The sequence below is a fragment of the Gopherus flavomarginatus genome, chromosome 2, assembly GCF_025201925.1.
Source record: "Gopherus flavomarginatus isolate rGopFla2 chromosome 2, rGopFla2.mat.asm, whole genome shotgun sequence".
NCBI classification, from domain to species: domain Eukaryota; kingdom Metazoa; phylum Chordata; order Testudines; family Testudinidae; genus Gopherus; species Gopherus flavomarginatus.
In genome coordinates this window covers 84,850,599-84,869,659 of record NC_066618.1, presented here as the reverse complement: position 1 = coordinate 84,869,659, position 19,061 = coordinate 84,850,599, and the positions used below count along the sequence as shown (strand labels likewise).

The window sequence follows — 19,061 nt, the reverse complement described above, 5'->3', positions numbered from 1 at the left end:
GTTAAAGGATTTAAGCCTTCAAGGAGCAGAACTGTCAACAGATTAATGTCTCTTTGGTCCTAGGTTATTTTAGAACGAATCGCTCAAATGTAGCTTTTCCAAGTCTCCCACCTCTTTAAACTTCTCAGCAATTCCACTTTAACCCTCCAATGGTCTCCCACAATAAGCAAGGGACTGAATTTGAGCCTTCAAGCAGCCAGAAAATGCATCTTATTATGTTGGACATAAAATATTTCCTCTGCTGTATCTCTACTTTGTTAAACCTCTACTATCCGACTCAGTGCTTTACTCTTTTGCATTGGAGTGTGTGTGTGTGTGGGGGGGGGGGGGGGGGGGGAGTAAAGAGAGAATGTGCAAGATTTGTATGAGAGATAAGGGCCATCTCTGAACTCTTTCCCAGATAGGACTGCAAACAAAAAAACAGTCTGGTGTGGATGAACTGCTGTGGAAGCTATTCTATAGTTTAGTGTGAAATGGTGGTAGCAATTTTTTTTTTTTGAGATCTTTCATAAGTACATGATGAACTATGAAGGTGAGATGCTGCATGTGAATTTCAAGTCCTTTCAACTGTCAGCCTGGTTTCTGGGTTCTGAGCAGAAAATTCTTTCCAAAATGTAGTTCAAGCTGATGAGATTTTATTGGAACCTCAGCAGCCATCCAACAGACATAGTTAAGCTTTCAGGTAGCAGTGTTTTGTGAAATGTCTTACTCTGTGTTTATACACAATCTTGTTTAAAGCCTCCTTATTTTGCACACTGTCCTTTCTTTAAGTCAGGTTAGTGAAGGTGTACCTATCAAGTTACTGTACAATCTTTCTGACCCTGCCAGCAGGTAGGGGATCTTGGGGGACAACTACTGCACTGGTGGGGTGCAAAATAAACTTTATTAAGAAAATGCAAAAACAGGGAAAATTCAATAGTGAGGGGTATGGGGTTTGTTAAGGTAGACAATTGGGGAGGTTTTTTTTCTAGTAAATAGTATAGGGGGTTTCAATAATGGGGTACAATACAGTGGGGTACAGTACAGTTGGTAACCAATTAACACTGAAGTATAAATGTAACAGGTAGCTAACAATTTCTGTGTAAAGGGTGTGTCAAAGCAGCATATAACCAACTAACAGTAATGGGTAAAATGTGTTAAATAACCAACAACTCTAGGTAAAAATGTGTCACAGTGGTGTAAATGTAAAATGTGAGGTGTGTCAGAGAGAAAAAGGGTAACCAATGGGGTTTTATGCTAGACTTCAGTAATACAATTGAGGTTTGGCAGCAGTAGGAGCGGGGTGAACACGTGGGGGAAGGGATTAAAAGAGAGAGAGAGAGAGAGAGAGAGAGAGAGAGGCAGTGGTAGAGGAATGAGATTGGGGGAAGAGGAGCACGTGGTGGAGCAGAGACCAAAGGCAGAGGCACTGCGGAGAGGGATTTAAACTCAGGGAGACACAGAGAGCAGACAGGCTGCAAGTTTAAACAGCAGAGAGACTGCAACGAGTGACTGGGGAGCTCGGGGGGGAGACACGGGCAAGCTTGGGGGGCGGGGAGTTAGGGCACCAGGAAGACAAACTTAACCACAATTATACAGAACACAGCAAAATCTTATTTATGATCTAACTTAACCAAGACTACACAAATTAGCAAGTAACAGAACACAATGCAACAATTCTTTTTTAAACCTAACTTAGAGAGCACAATACAAACAATTCTTTAAACCTAACTTAACCACAGCTATGCAAAATGAAATTACAACTTATCTAGACTAAGAACCGGATTCTAATAGGTGCACCTTACACTATGCCGATTCTTTGATCGGGAGGGGGAGCAGTTCCAGAGGGCAGAGTGGTGTGTGCCCAGGGTACAGCCCCTGGGGAGGGGAGGTGGCTGCAGCAGTGGGGCGGCTGCAAGCCAGCGGCCCAGGATACAGTCCAGGAAGGCACAGCTTAGCAGCTGCACAGGCTTATTTTTAGCAGCAAAGGCGCTGTGGGGCAAGAAACAGATTATAGATAGAGACCAAGGAGTTAGCTTGGGTCTGTCTGCTGGGGAAACAAGGCCAGCAGCTAGGACGGGGGAGTCTGCAAGAGGGAGTTCTTACCAATCCCCAGGACAGCAGCAAGCACAGAGGCAGGAACAGCAGTAGCATCGGAGGATGGAGAGCGGACTCGATTCGCTTACAATAATCAGGAGATCTCCAGACACACATTCGTTGTTCGTGGGAGGGGAGTTTCAAAACCGGGGTATGCTCAAAAACAAACGAGAGCGGGGAGAGGGCCCCCCAAAGACCCCTAGCTGATCAGACCAGGTGGCAAAGCAAGGACCTTCTCCAAGGTCTGATCAGAAAATGTCCGGCTTTAAAGGCAAACTCAGGCAGTTTCCCACCAGTACTTTTGATTGACTCCTCTTGATACAGGGGAGGAGAGAAGGCAGGGAAAGGCTGCAGGTAAGCATAGGCATGCCTGGGCATGTTCTGAGCCACAGGTATGACTCATATGCTTAATTAGTTGGCCACTTCAGGTCTTGCATTTCTGGGCAGCGCCCCCCACACCGAGCCCGGGTCTGAACAAAGGAGCCAAACAAAGAAGCAAGAAGCCCCCTCCCTAGGCAGAGCAATGGCTCTAGTTAGTCTGTACAAGCCATTCCTATGAATAGGGCTGTGACTTTAGTTAGCACAGTGATCTGGAGGGGCGGCCACATAGGACAAACAGAGAGGAGTGGGGAAAAAGGAATGCAGCAGGGGGACAGCTGTAACAGACACTTTCCATCAGGTATCCATCCGCACTGAACTTCATTTAGGGTTTTTCTTTTGAATCCACCATTTCATAACCCTTCAAGTGATGGCTTTTCAATGGGGAGAAGTCAATGGACAGGGGGCTCATGGTTTTGACCAGTCAGCCTTTCTTTCCTCTTTCTTTGCACATACTGAGTTGCATAGGAGCACGGATCTCTCTTTAGCTTTGAAGCTTTTTGCAGGGTTTTCTTGGGATTATGTGCTTAAAACAGTGGATTTAGATGGGTGCAGTCAGCGAGTCAGAGCTTGAGGATATGATGCTGTCTAAAGGGGAAGGTGACCATCTACACTAATATGGTCACCACTTTTATAAAAGTGTGGTCAGTCTTGTACAAAGTATGCCTTGTGAGGTATCCTTTGAAAAGATGCAATCTGCTGAGAATGATTATCTTCTTGTAATGTGTGTATCAACATTGTGTGTGGAGTTATGAAATTTTGCTATATGTTTGTAACTTAAACATGTTATGGATCTGAGAAAAACCCACAGATGGCTCTTCAGGAATAACAAAAGAACTGTAAACAAGGGTCTTTGTATGTCATCCCAAAGACATCTCAGATGAAACGTTTGTGGGAGGTGCCAGCCTAATTTGCAATTCATATCAAGGAGTGATGGCAAAGCACGTATGTCATGGAACTACCTGACCAATCTCTCAGCCAGGATTTTTCCAGCAAAAAGGGTCAAGATATAAAGAAGAGGAGAACAAAGGCAGCTGGCCACCTCTTTCCTACCCTGTCTCTGGACTGGTGAATTCTAACTGGGAAATTTTAAAATGAAAGGACTGAGATCCCCAAAACTATTTGGGCAACTGTGACAGAATGCCAGGCAAGAAAGGCTGAGTCAGCACTCTGTTCATAGCAGCTCCAATAAGGCAAAGACAGATTGGAACTGACTAAGCAGAGCTGTGCCAAATTTGTGGGTGGGACACGGCAGAAAGCCTAATTAAGCAGTTAGCCAGAGCCCACAAATAGGCATAGGAAGGAAGTGAAAAGGGGGAAGCAGGCAGTAAGAGGGGAGAGTGAGAGAGATTGCTCTCCCCTGCTTGTTATAGGAGCTGTATATGTTATGAAGGTGATGGGTACTCCATTTCTAAATAAACTGCACAAGGTGTTGGACCAGCACCAAGACCTCTGTGTAGTTTGTAGCCCTGGACAGAAACAGAACCAAGAAGGCCCTGTTACAGCAACCCAGAGAGAGTTATAGAAAACTAGCAGATTTAACATTCCGGCTATCATTTGACCTACATACTTTGATCCAACTGTAAGGTATTTTATTTGCTTTGACCTTTTAGTAACTCTCATTCCTTTTTCTTAGTTAATACGTCTTTAGTTTACTAAAGGATTGACTACAGTATTGTTTTTGGTGTAAGGTCTTGAGCGTCCATTGACCTAGGTAAGTGACTGGCCTCCTCAGGCTGGAAGAACCCAATGTGTGGTGATTTTGGTTTTAATAACCTTTCATCACAGAAATCCAGTTTGAGTGATGATATAGGTCTAGAGGGACTGCCTGTGGCTTCGTGTTAAGCTAGTATAGCAATCTAGCAGTTCACATTTATTGCTGGTTTGGTTAATCTAATCATCGGATATGCCACCAGTGTGGGAATGTCTTCCCAGTTTTTTTACAGTGTGACCTGAGATTGGCCTTCAACTGTGACCCATACCAGGCATGGTTACAGAAGGAAACAGTGTTTTCTTATAAATCCAGGGTCCTTGATATGTAACTTAGATCTGATGTGCCACATAGTACACAGTATACTTAACTAGCCTATAGTTACATCAAGCAAATATTTTTTATTTGTATTAGCTTATGATCTTCTAGCTCACACTGAAGGTAGTATATAAACTACAAAATTTCATAGTATTAGAAGGAAAGACAAGTACGAGCATGTATTTTTGCAATTTTTAAAATTACAACTTTTCTTTTAAAAGAACTATCGTGTTTAAAATATCCTTTGTTTTGTCTTCTGTGAGGATGAAATAACTTTAATTATGGGTTTCTGTATGTTTTAAATAACCTGTTAGTCCTATTTAGAGTCCGATACAGTACAAAAATGTCTGTTAACCTTGGCCTTTAGAAGGCTGCATATATCAGCTTTGCAGTCAGCCTATCTGTCTAGGACAAAACTCCGTTATTCAATGGTATCATGTGGGATTTTGGGCAATATTTTAATGTTATGAAAAGGATTTAACTAACGTTGAATCCAAATGTAATTTGCATCTTTATTATGTTAGAATTACTTAAAATGTGTATACGCTAATGGACAATGTTATTTACGTACTTTGTTATTCAATAAACAGTATTTGTGTGTTGTTTTTATTCCCACCTAGGATTTTGTGACTACAATTATCCGTTTATTTGAAAGTCCATCAACTTCCATTCGAGCAAAAGCCTTTCTGGTCTTGTTACAGGTGTTAATTAATAACAGAGAGATGTTACTGCTCAGTTGCCAAGCAAGGTAAGAAGCTAATGGAGAATATAATTAGACATGCAGTGTGTATTTTCAAAGTTAGCTCTGTAAACTCTGTCAGTAAATACTGTAGTATTTTTTTGAGCCATTGTTTTAAGAGCAACTGATTTTCCATTTAAGATTAATCGGATATCATAAGAGTACCCCAGAATAGTAGTGACCACTATAATGAAAAGCCAGATTGTTTGGTGCCCATATACTGGCCAGTCACAACTGGAAGTTTCGTGGTTGCTAGGGAGGGCCTTTGATCCCATTGTTTCCTATCCATTTGGAATAATTTCTGCTCCCAACTGGGGACTAGCAGGGAGCGGTCTCTACAATAAGTAGAAAGAGATCAGTTACTGCAATTGTTGTGTTAGGACTGACGGTGGGAAATTGTTCCTTGCACCCTATGCCTCATGGTGGGGTCAAGCATAATTGTAAGCTTTTAACTATAATGGTCAGTACTGGTGGAGAGTGCTCCTCAGAGTTCCCACTGTGGTGGTGCAGGTCAACACCATGTCCAATGATTAATAGGCACAAAATGGCCTTATGTTTATGTATGCACTTGGAGTATTCCAACAGACCATTCTGTTGAAAAGAAAGGGAAGAGAGATACTTCTTCTAACACCTCCTTGCTGATTTTATCAATTTCACCTATTATTTTACAATGTGACATATGACAACCTGTCACTTAAGGCTGTACAAATGGGTAGACCACTCCAAAGAAGAGTGAATTTTGAGTTTTTTCTATCTGCTACAGTGATCCAAATGATTTTCAATGAGATGTTTTTAACAAGAACACAGTAACTTAAATTTCTCTGCATCTTCTTCTGACATCAGAAATGTCTCCATTTTTGGACCAAATGGAGTGCTATATGCCTTCAGACTCTATTAAAATGTGAACTGCTAAAGTAATTTTGGAGGGGATAATGGGAAAAATAAGAAGAGGAAAATCCAACCGGGGACATACTTTTTACCCCAGATAGTCACAGGAATCTGAAAACAGAGGATCATATGCTACTTTCCATTGTACAGTGTGAAGAAGAACATAATATGGTATAAAACCCACCAAGTAGCAGATTGGGTGGGATTGTGTTCCATGGTGTCATGGAGTGCGAGAAAGGCAGGATTGGAGTTAGTAGTAAAAAGGAACAGAGCTGGGGAACATATTGTCTACTACCACTCATGAATCAGTTCTGGACTGTTATTTTTTTAACGACTTAATGATAATTGTATGCTTGTTAGTGGACATGTGATTGTGTAGTTAGAGGAATATTTTACAACAAAAGTCCTGTATTAATGTGCATTATATGTTTATAAATAAATATTAGCATATTATGAGAGGAAAAACTTTGATTTTTGTCACCGGCTTAAATTAATAAATTATATTTCAGGTTTTTATTTATAATACTTTCAAATAAACCATTTTTGTGAGGGAGAGTAGTGGGACAAGCTATGTACATTGTGAATCTTGGTTCTATTTTAATATTATTTTCATGGTACTCAAAACAAAATAGATAATGGACCAATACACACTATAAACCATCAAGATTAAACGCTCTGTTTTAAAGTCAGAAAAGACTTTATTGAACTGGCAAACTGTTTTTCTTCACGTATTATGATTTCTTTAAACATAATGGTAGCTTTTTAGCGAACAATTTATCCCTTGACAGGATAGCTGATTGAAACTAAAACATTTCTCTGGTGCCCATATTATGAGATAGCTACAGTGGGATGGGAGAGGAGAAATAGGCCATTATATGGGGAGACAGTTACTTTTGTAATATTCTGGACCCTGGATGCATTTTATTTGACCCAGCATGGATAATGGATGTTCTTTGATGTGTATCAGTGGGCATCCATCAGCATATTTCAGTTATTTAAGTATCTCCTAGATTTGTGGGAGAACCATAGAACTATTTCAGAATGACTAGAAGTATAGTAGCAAGAAATTAGCTGACTTTAAAAAAAATAATTTGAGTATTTCAGGCATTTTTAAATAGTCTGTGGTTTTGTGAAATGTACAGCAAGTCTAGTAAATGTTGCAAAATTTGTGTCTTGGTTTCTTCTTTAGCAATATTTTGATAAAGATAAAATATATACAGACAGGAAATGCATATAACACATTATATTGCTTCAGACTATACAATCTGGCGGTAAAAGACAATTGATACAAGGGAAAAGTTCACCATGAATTAATTGAGGCAGGTGATACAAAAGTCAGAGTAGTAACAACCTTAAGGCAACACTGCATGTATCTCCATAGTTTCAAGATAAATGCTGTTCAGTCTGCTTTAGACAGGGTTTTTATTTTAACCAAGTTATTAAGTCTAATATCATTGCAGAGTTTTTTGTGAGTTAGTTGTTAAACTTGCTAAATCTAGAAAATAGTATTTGCTAGTTCAAAGTCTGTTTTTCATTAAAAAGACTCCATTAAAAGAGATGCATTTCTAAATGAGTATTTCAAAATTAATTATATGGGGACTGGATACCTGGATAGTGGAGGTAATCTGACACAGGATTTGCAATAGAACCTGTTACACAGACCCTTTCTTAAGTGCTTTGAGACCTTTGAAAGAAAAGCACTTGATGTAAGTAATATTGTTTTTATTCTTATTTCATCACTAGGTCACTAGTTTCAACCCAGTCCAGGAATGAGTAAAAAATATCAGTACTTAAAAAATTAATTTATCTCAGTCTGAATGCTGCGGATAGGTATCCATATCACAGTTGGCACCCATTTACCCAAATACCACAGTTGGCACCCATTTAGCGTAGGAGAGGGACCAGAGGATTGTATGAGCATGGAAAATTAACTGCCCTCTCACTTTTATGAACATAGGTGCTTGAACTAGGGGTGCTGCTGCACCCCGTGTCTTGAAGTGATTTCCATTTTATACAAGGGTTATAGTTTGGTTGAATGGCTCTCAGCACCCCCACTGTAAAAATGTGTTCCAACACCCCTGCTTCCGAATAGTCTTGCCAGAGGAATGCAGAGCCATTTTGACTGGGAGGTGTGGGGAAGCCTGCATTGTTGCTATTCATACTGTGACAGTCCCTTAAACAATTAAAGGTCTTTACTCTCCAGGGCTATCACCTAGTACTTTTCAGAAGCACCACATTAATGTTTTTAAATACAAAGACATGTCCATTGTATCATGATTAATGTTTCATGTAAGGTAATTTTATAAGTCTTTCAAAGTTCTGTTGTACACAGAATTAGTGATGGGTTTTTTGTTTTTGTTTTTTGTCAATGATTAGAGTAAACATAGTCCATCATTATTATGGCACTAAAGTACTCTACACAGTACCTAGTTGCTTTGACATAATAATATAGTCTTGTGACAGGTATCTGTCACTTGATTTATAGTACTCTTTTAAAATGTTTTAGTTGCATTGTAATCAGCTGTTGCTATAGTGCTATTAGCCTTAGAAAATTTTGACTGCTGGTGATTTTAAAATGGATGATAGCAGGGCACTCTAATGACGGTGTAGTGGTGTTCTTAGGATTTGTTATAATGAATTGATTTTTGTTTTTGCTCACACTTTTTTCCCCACAGTGACCTTTTATTCCCTGTAGCTATTATTTTCTATTTCTTTCCCATTGCCATTCTGTTATGTGATGTATGGCCTCTTTCTTGACTTGCTCTTTGTCTCATAAATATGACATAAGTCAAAAGAAATAAGGACTCAATGTCTCCATATCAGGTCTCTGTTTAAAGTGTACTATAATATGCTGTAAGCACTTCCCAAGTTTTCTTCAAACCATTAGTTTACTTAAAATATTTCAGACCATTTTGTGAAAACATTGGTTAGACAGTTAGACAGGTGTCCTAGTCCTAAAATGAAATGTTTTTTCAAAACGTGAATGTAGTCCATTCTTTGGTCTTGTTGGCATCTTTACTGCTCTATTACTTTTTCTCATAACTCATTAACAAGTGAAATAGTCAGGGTCATAATATTCCTTGTTTAAATATTAAAAATGTAGGTCAGAGTAGAATTGCAGTATATAATGTAAAAATATTGAATTTTCCTATTGAAAATATTTTGCCTCAGTAATGATGGTAAAATCATTAAAAATTGCTAGTAAGTGCAAATTACTTATGGTTGTTCAGTGTCGGTGAATTTAGTGTACTGTTAGCAGGGAGCATACAGTATATTAGCTGAAAATGAAAGTAATGGAGATATAAAGAAAGGAAACTGAATATTAAAGACAAAATTCTCCTATGTGCAATGTGCAGCCCTATGCACTGCTTGTGAATGGCAGGGGTCGGTGACAACAGATAAAATATCTTGTATTGTTGGCCAGTTGGTCAACTATATAAATTCCATAGCAGGATAACAACTCGTCAAACTGTCCTGGTAGCAGTGAAAAAGGGAAGAGTCCTCAGTGTTCCCTGTTACCTGCCTTCACTCTTTTCACTGCTCAAATCCCAAACATGACAGTCAACATATCAATAAAATGAACAGAACCTGTGTGCTCATTTGTCAAGAAAGATTATTGCATAAACTGACTGCATAGGTCCTCGAATTCTACAGAATGCCCACAAAATTATTCTAGGTTCATCAATCTCCATGCCATCATAGAGCTATCCAGCCCTAGCTAGTCAACGCAAGAGCCTGTTGCAGGGACCAGAACTACCCATTTGACAGCCCTCTTCTTTGAAATCCAGCCTATTGGTTAACTCTTGAAACAAGGCAACCCCGGGGGTCTGCACTGCATTCTGAGCCCCGCCCCACAATCTCATGCTGCCTGGTAAAGCCATCATACCTTAAATTGCACGTAAGCCTGATTTTTGAGGATTAAGAGGTATTAATTGGTGCATAGGCTTTGTGCTGACCAAGTGCACAAGGGTGCATTTCATCCAAGTGAAATGAACATGCAATTCCTGTTAGTTAATAGATACAAGAAAAATATCAGAAATTGTATAAATCATGATTTAAAAGCTCTCCTTGTATATGTGATGTGAAGAAAATCTGGTGCAACTTTATATTTCCTTACTGGAAAAAGACCTGTTTCTCTGGTCTTGAAGGAGTTAGGAATATATACTTATTTCCCCCTGCTTTACAATCCCCATGCTTGAAGTTCTTACCTCAGGAAATGAAAATAACTCTGAGAGAACCTGTCAGTGCGACTCCTAATTGGCTGGAGGGCCTTCAATGAGTGTTACAAAGCATGACCTCCAAAAGAGTGAGACAAGGTCTGGGAGTCATTGCCAGACCCTCTTAAATGGCAGTCTAGTCTACCTGCTAGGTCATAGCACTCCCATTAGGCCATTGTGACTTGCCATCTACTGTACTGGGTAGGTCTGTGATTGTTGTATAAAAATTATTACTAAGAAATGAGGCTGGGGTTTTCAAAGAGGCCTACTGCAGTTTATACACCAATTCCCATTGAAGATGATGGGAGCAGGTTTCATAAATCTTAGACATATTTGAAAATCCCAGTCTTAGTTAATGAATTCTACTTTCTGCTCTGATTTAGATTCACCTTCACTGTGCTGATTTATCCACCCCTGCAGAAAAGTGCTGCTTGCCACCAAATTATTTCAGTACCACATAAGTTGTCAGCAGGATGTGGGCAGGTTTTCAGTGCTTAGGGCTGCCATTCACGTACCTCGCTTTTAAGACTGTCCTTCTTTTCATCTTAACTCCTTTTCTTTTGTATTATTCTTATCTGGTAACAAAAAGTATTAAGTGTGAGACTTCTTCATCATACTTTTGTATCAAGTCTCTTTATCTAGCTGAATAATACGTAACATTTGAAGCTCTATCAAATTCATTAAAACCTCATACTTTCCTGCTATGAATTATATTTAGCAGTTGAGAGCTTATTTCATTTGCTATACCAACAGGGGATTTATAGACTAATTTCCATACTTTTCTTTCCCTTTCTGGGAGCATATATCAGCTACACTGCATCCAAAATCTCCCCCTGCAGCACAAGAGATAAAGGTTTGACCAGACTTGCACATTAGCCTAGAACTACAGTAGATTGCTAAAACTGAAATTCCTATTAGACTATCAGAGTACAATATCTGACTTCCTGTCTGGATAATATACTGAGCTGTCATGTCTATTTGTTTTTACATACTCTATATTTTAAAAGGATTGTTCCTTGTTTCTAGTGATTGTTTACCAAATTATACACCTTCACTTCATTTTATCCACTAAAAAGTTGCTCTTGTATTCGTAGATGCTGACTCCATGGGTGCTCAAACACCCACAGAAATAAAAATGGGGGGTGCTTGGCACCCACCAGCCATATTGTTTCCGGCTCTGTGGCTCACCATTGATCAGCTGTTCAGCGGGCAGGAGGCACTTGGGTGGGGTGGGGTGGAGAGGCGGGAGCGGCAGGCAAGTGTTGGGTTTTTGGGGGTGTAATTCTTTCCTTCGGTTGGAGAAAAAAGGAGAGGGATTTTGTTTGTTTGAAATCTTCAGTGAAAACTGATTAAATGTTCAAAACTTTTAAAAATCAGACCATTTATGTGGATGCCTATGTCTAGACTAAGAACCTGTCTCTAGGTACCCAATTTTGAAAATCTTGACCACTATTAATTATGTAGTTGCCACCCAAAATGTACAACGTTGATCTCCAGAAATGATAGTTTCTTTGGAAAGTTGAACCGGTTTTCAAGGAAAATACTTTATTTATTGTTTTTGTACCTTGGGTACATAAAACATAATATTTATTATTACATTAAACCTAGAAAATAAATTAGCCAGAATTATATCACGTATCTTTCTCTTCATACACAGAAAATTTAAGGAATAATTTATTTGTAATTGGTTGTGAGTTCAGCCCTTGAGGGGGCCATTTAGGCATCTGGGGCAAAAATCTGTCTGAGGATTGATCCTGCTTTGAGTAGGGGATTTGACTAGATGACCTCCTGAGGTCCCTTTCAACCCTGATATTCTATGATTTTAACTTATAAATAAGCTGAGGTTGTGCTGTTGGAAAAATGTTTGAAACCTTAGGTTGCTTTTTGAATAATCCTTAGGTTGCCTTACATGGGAGTGATAGGATACGACGTGCCATAGATATAGCCAGGAAGCTGAATTGATTTGCATGCCCAACTTCTCAGAGAATGATTAATTCATCCAAACTGTTAATGCCATGTCTATTTTATTAATTCTGGTCTTTCTTTGTTCACTTTGTGTCCATTTGATTGCATGGCAGACATGTACTTGTTATGCATGGAATAAGTGTGATACTTTTGTAGGCCCAGCTTTGCCATACAAACAGAACAGGTGTTTGTTTTACTGCCCCAAATATTCGGGTAAATCATTCTGTGTTAGGGTTACCAGGCGTCCGGTTTCTGACCAGAATGCACAGTCAAAAAGGGACCCTGGTGGCTCCATTCCCGGCTGTGCTGAAAGTCTGTCTGGCTGCAGCGGGGAAGTCAGACTCTGTGCCTGGCTCCACACGGCTCCCAGGAAGCGGACAGCATGTCCTTCCGGCTCTGAGGTGGAGGAGTGGCTGGGGGGCTCCATGCCCTGCCCCCCACCTGCAGGCACCATCCCAAGCACCAGGTGAGATTAGCGCCTGCAGGCGAGAGCAGCTTGCTGAGTCCCCTGGCTGCTACTCTGCTTTGGAGCCAGAGGGACATGCCGTAGCTTTCCGTGAGCTGTGTGGACTTCCTTCAACCCCAGGAAATGCTGGGGCTGCCTGAGGTCAGCACTGCCTGGAACCTGCACCCCCTCCTGCGTTCCACCCCCCTGGCCCAGCTTGGAACACCCTTCCACACCCAAACTTCCTCCTGCACCCCATCCCCTTGGCCCTAGCCTGGAGCCCCTCTGCACCTCGAACCTCTTGTCGGCCCTAGCCCGGAGCTGCACCCCCAGCCAGAGTCTTTACCCCCTCTCGCACCCCAGACTGAAGCCACTTCCCACACTCTGAACCCCTCATTTCTGGCCCTACTCTGGAGCCCGCACCCCCTCCCAGAGCCTGCACCCCCTCCCATCCCTGCCACAGCCTGGAGACCCCTCTTGCAACCCCAACCCATCATCCCAACCCTAGAGCCCGCATCCCCAGCTGGAGCACTCACCCCATTTGCACACCAACCTCTTGCCCTAGCACAGTGAAAATGAGCAAGGGTTGGGGAGAACGAATGATGGAGGGAGGGGAGATGGCATGAGTGGGGCATCAGAGAAAGTGTGGGGCCTGGGTGCAGGGGGCGGGCAAGAGTATTTGGTTTTCTGCAGTTAGAAAGTTGACAGCCCTATTCTGTGGATGACTGTGAGGAGGGGAGAGTGTTTGCCTAGGGCTTTAGAACAATAAACTCCCCTAAAGCTGACTGTGCTTATGTGGGATTTGGCAAGATTTTGTTGAGTCGATCAATGCTATCAAATAATTTAAAGAAATATTGATGGTCCTTTTTAGAAGCAATTGTCAATTTTGGCTTTTTTGTGGGAGAGAAGATAACTTTGAAAAGGGGAAGGCATTGCACATGAAGAGAGGGAGAGAGCTGGCCATACTCAGGAGCTTTACATGTATTTTTTACTTTCCCAAAATAAGTAAACACATCTAATGCTTCTCAGACTCTCTTTATATTGGATTTTGCAAGAGAGAATTCCTTTCTTAAAATATAAATATATATCAAACTTATTGTGCTAGCCTTCACTTAACAGCTTGTTTAGATAATGTGCAGAGAATCTAAACTTACTCTCATACTCAAACTAAATTTGCAAAAATATTTATTTAAAGAAAAAATGTGACACTCTGGTTTTTCATGTCATGTTTTACTCATACTTTATTTGGTTAAACATATTCTCTCTCAGTGAAGAGAACTTGTTTAAACAACTTAAGTTATTTTGTTTTAATTATTCAAGGCAACTGAAAATGTCTAATAAAACTACATAGCATATTGTATAATGAAAGTTGGATGGGCTTTTGAACAGTTAATGTATTATATTTAATTGAAATTGACCATAATTGAATAAATCATACCGAGAGTCTAAGGAAAATAGCTAGAACCTTTGGCAAGTATGGCTGGATCTGCTGTCTGTGGGCTGCTGAAGTAAGAAAAAGTAAATGGTTACTGAATGGATCACTTATTTCTCTCTCGCTTCCCTACTCCCCCCACATATAAGCCATAAAATAAAGGTTTTTGTTGTTTTTCAAAATATGCAGTATCATCATTGCTTAGGGGCCTGATCATGCAAACTCTTTTTATTCAGGCAAGTAGTTCTTATTCCTGTGAATAATCCCATTTTATAATAGAACTGTTCTCCTGCCTGAATAAAGTTTTGCAGGACTGGGCCCTAACATACCACATACTTGCACAAGAAGTTGTTTAAATCCAGTTATTTTCATCATCCTAGATAAGACACATTTTGATTTCTATATTAATGTGTCATTTAGGGTCCAACTCAGACCAGGAAGGGATAGTGTCACTGTCTGCCCTGTAATGCTGTGCAGTCTTGATTCAGCGCTGATAGGGAATATAACCCTCCCCCCCGTCTCGTTAAATAAGGTTTGCCATTGCTTTCTAGGTAAAGAAGCTTTGCAATTATTTTTACAGGCCCTATATGCAGGCTTCAGGCTTAACTAAACCAATGCTACTTAAGAACAATTTGTTAATCAGCATACAACTATGTATGAAGAAACAGGATATGAAGCACTGACAAAAGAGGAACTGGGTGGGGGGGACAAAGGGTCACTTAAGTGCCAGCTGCTTTAAGCAAAATATAGTATAATAATTATTGCCTGCTTCCGGTAACTGCAAGGTGGAGTTACAGAATGACCAGCTCACCCACTGCCAAAACGCATGATAAGTGTGGAAATAGCTTGCTCATTTATAGAATGACCAGCTCATAGACTCATAGACTCTAGGACTGGAAGGGACCTCAAGAGGTCATCGAGTCCAGTCCCCTGCCCTCATGGCAGGACCAAATACTGTCTAGACCATCCCTGATAGACATTTATCTAACCTACTCTTAAATATCTCCAGAGATGGAGATTCCACAACTTCCCTAGGCAATCTATTCCAGTGTTTAACTACCCTGACAGTTAGGAACTTTTTCCTAATGTCCAACCTAAATCTCCCTTGCTGCAGTTTAAGCCCATTGCTTCTTGTTCTATCATTGGAGGCTAAGATGAACAAGTTTTTTCCCTCCTCCTGCTCAATCACTGTCAAAATGCATAATATATGTTAAAATAGCTTGCTGATTTGCAATATTAATTTACCAGAAAAGGACAAATAACTTGTGTAATCAATATGACGTTTTGCGGTTTTAACCTTTATAAGCTTGGTGAAAATTGTAAGGGGCAGAGCAGCCTACCCCTTACATGGGGTTACGCTGTCTCTCCCTGTATGCATACTTGTAATCTTATAGTCTTATAACAATAAAGGTGCCTCAGGCTGTCTGATCCAAAATCAACTGGGTGGTGGTCTTTTCCACAACAGCGCCCTGACAGCAGCATGCTCAAAGCACAGTAGCTTCACCCTGGTTTCCATCAATCTTGGTTACTTCTTGCAGGGTGACCCCAATACCCTTGCAGTCCCAAATTTCCCCTAAACCATCTGCCTTGCTCACTGAACACTTACGAAAGTTAGGTTCACTGATCCCTTAGAGAGAATAACCAGCAGTTTATTAGCTTAACTGGGGTTAGCAAACACTCTGTTTTAATCAAAGCACTGGCTTAGTTTACAGTAAAAGTAAAACAAGTTTATTAAACCAAAAGATATAGGTTTACGTATAAGGACTAAAGTTAGAAAGGATTACAAGCAAACAAAAGTAAAAATGTGATTCTAAGACTTAAACCTGAGTCTCTTGTTCAGAGAAGTGTTTTTAACAAAGTCTCTTCCATGGCTGACCATACTCTTTGGCCAGTACCTGTAAAAGTGCTCAGTTCCTTTGTCCCTTCAGGTGAAGGGTGTGTGTGTGTGTGTGTGTGTGTGTGTGTGTGTGTGTGTGTGTACACGCTGTAACATAAAATCTTCCCAAAGTTCATTGACCTTGCTTCAGGAAGCAGAAAGGTTTCCTGTGGGCACAGTTTCCTTCCCCCAATAAGATTAAGGGGTCCTCTTTTCCCATACACTCTACTGATGGCTTTGTTTACCTTGCTTGTAAAAGTGCTTTTCTTTGACTTTGGTCACGTCCTTTGCTTAATTTACACTGGAGAGAGTTAGGTAGCTGCCTTCCCTCCTGTCTGGGGGAGAACCTCTTTCTCCCTTAGTATGGTCACAGACTTAAAAAAAGCATAGTATTAGTAAGTATCGATAATTCCTCATACAATGTCAATATGTACATTTCACAGGGATATTCATCACCAGTGTGTCATTCGTTTTCAAATGGTATATAATACCTTTTAGATGCAAATTATGACAATAACATGGTAGGTATAGTGCATATGTCAGGCCTGAGAAGAATTGCTGATATAGACTACACGGAACAGTGGACCACCACTGGGCTTCTCTGTCACATCTATTTATTTATTTTTTAAAAATACTGGCTAAGAAAGGGGATGGATTAAGAGAGCTAGAAATAGTCCTTTTTTAAAATCCTGATAACAGATCCAATCCATTTGTAATTTGTTTCCCTGCCAGTATACCAAAAACCTACTGCTAAACTATAGTTTAAAATTATTGCTTACTAGCGTTGCCAACCCTTCAGGATTGGCTTGGAATCTCCAGGAATTAAAGATTAATCTTTAATTAAAGATGATGTGATGCGATGTGATGAATCTCCAGGAATACATCCAACCAAAATTGGTAACCCTATTTCTTACTCAAAGCTCACTGCCATAATTTCTAGACTGAAAAAATTAATTTCTAACAGATGTGTAGATTAATCCAGTGCATTTTCCTCTTCACAGAGAAATTTGATCTTAAATAAATGTCATTAACTCTGGCTTCTTGAGTATGCCTATTATTATTTATTACAGCTAAATATACTCCTATACTGGAGCATGCTGGAAGAGACTATCCTGATCCTGGCCCACATTGGGGGTGAGCTCTGGGAGGGATCATGCCTGAAAAAGGAACCCACAGGCACACAAGGGATATATGCTTGCTGCACAATTCCCTACAGTGGTGCAGAGTGTGCACTTCTCTGTGTCTTCAGACAACTCCATTAAACCAATGCTGTGGAAGAAAATCAGCGCTATGGCCTTTCTGGTGGCTTTCGCTACTGGGGAACAGGAGGGAGCAAACAGAAGTTGCAGTTGTTCCTGGCCACTAATGCTGGGATGCAAGGAGGCAGAAGTTTCTTGTGCTCTCCCCCACAGGTTGCACACCTATACAGTAGCCGGGCATAATCTGACTCTTGATTTTTTAAATTCTTGTTTGTCCAGTGGTGCACATATGTGGCCTGATTTTCAATGGTACTTGTATATGTCATTAACTTTGAGATTTGTGGCTTCACTGAAAATCACATCACATCTTTTAAGTAACAGAAATGTATATTTAGGTACACAAATTGAAAATTTGCTACTTTGGTTAAGCAATTTTTTTGCATTACAATTTAGTATAAACTGTTTAAAGTTAGAATCTCCTATTCAGTTTTTAACGGCCAATTTATTCCTCATGTAAGCCTTATATCACCATTTACACTAATAGAGTTGCACTTCCTTACACTAGAGTTTAATTTGGCTAATTGTATTTGACTTATCTGTAGTTCCCCATAGAAAGATTTTTTTTTAAAGGAACTTTGTTTTAAAGACAAAAATCTAATGTTTTCAACAAGTTACTGAAACAACACACACGTCATCTTGCTTGTAACTATGCCCCCCTGGAAATGCTTGCCTCGGTGGCATTTTTGAGATACAGTATCAGTTTTTTGTCACAAGAGATAATCTTTTGCACTTGCTTATATGTAGATTGGTGATGTACATTGAAAGAGACAGCAGAAAGACTGCACCAGGAAAAGAGCAGCAAAGCGGCAGTGAATACCTGTCAAAATGCCTGGACCTTCTCATCTATCACATTGTGCAGGAGCTGCCAGGAGTTCTAGGTAAATTCAGCTGGCTGACTATGAAAATAATTTTTTTGTCTGTCTTCTTTCCTCACTCCCTTGTGGAACATTTAAGTATCTCTTTAAAGAGTAAAGACAATGGTAAGTAGAAATATGTTTTCCCCCTCATTTACTGTTTATGGCATTAGCTTCATCAAATTTCTTAGTTATATTGTGACCATATAATACTTTGCATTTGAATCTTGAAAAAATGTTTTCTTTTATTTAATATTTCAATCGTGGTGGCACACAAGGTCCCTGTCAGGACTGAGGCTCCATTATGCTAAGTGTTGTATAAATATTTTTAAAGACACAGTCGATGCCCCAAAGATCTTGCAGTATAACCATGACCTACAAAACATGGAAGAAGAGAGATGCAATTGTATATATTATACAAACATATATGTGTAAGTGTATATACATTTATGGGAGAACGTATATGGTTATAGTTGGGTCAGGTAGCACCACCTATTAATGTTGTCCATTGTAAAACCCTGATTTCAGTTGCTTATAATTTTTAAAACTTTGGGGGTAAAATTTTACATGCTAGATTTCTGCTTCAGGATGAGTTTTTCTAGAAAACTTCAGCCAATACAGTTCAGGTGTCTCTAATAACAAGAACAAGGAAAAATCATTGTTTTGCCCATGTTAAATTCTGGTCAGTTCTAATGCCTCCATGTTGTGGAGTAGTGACTTCAAATTTGGCTGGGAGTGGTCTTTGTGTCCGGGTGTGCTTTGTGCTAGCCCCATGAAAATCCACCCGAATGTTACCAAATTATAAGCCATTGGATAATCAAAGTTCACACATCCTTAGTAGAGACTTTTTATTGTAGCAGCTAATTTCTGAACAGTCCAACCTCAGTGAACATGCTTGAGCCT

General features: G+C 40.0%; 1 protein-coding gene across 9 annotated transcripts in view; it reads left to right on the top strand.

The window, feature by feature from the left end:
• Positions 1-19,061, top strand: part of ULK4 (unc-51 like kinase 4) — a 440,534-nt gene that overhangs the window by 126,427 nt on the left and 295,046 nt on the right. For 8 of the 9 annotated variants that reach the window (XR_007772329.1, XM_050937889.1, XM_050937888.1 and 5 more), the window contains exons 22-23: positions 5,104-5,231; positions 18,049-18,182. Coding sequence is in view for 8 of the 9 variants with exons in the window: in XM_050937889.1 (XP_050793846.1) it covers positions 5,104-5,231; positions 18,049-18,182 (262 nt within the window). In the remaining variant the exon portion in view is untranslated. The remainder of the gene's footprint in view (positions 1-5,103; positions 5,232-18,048; positions 18,183-19,061) is intronic. The other variant, XM_050937890.1, reaches the window with a different exon arrangement.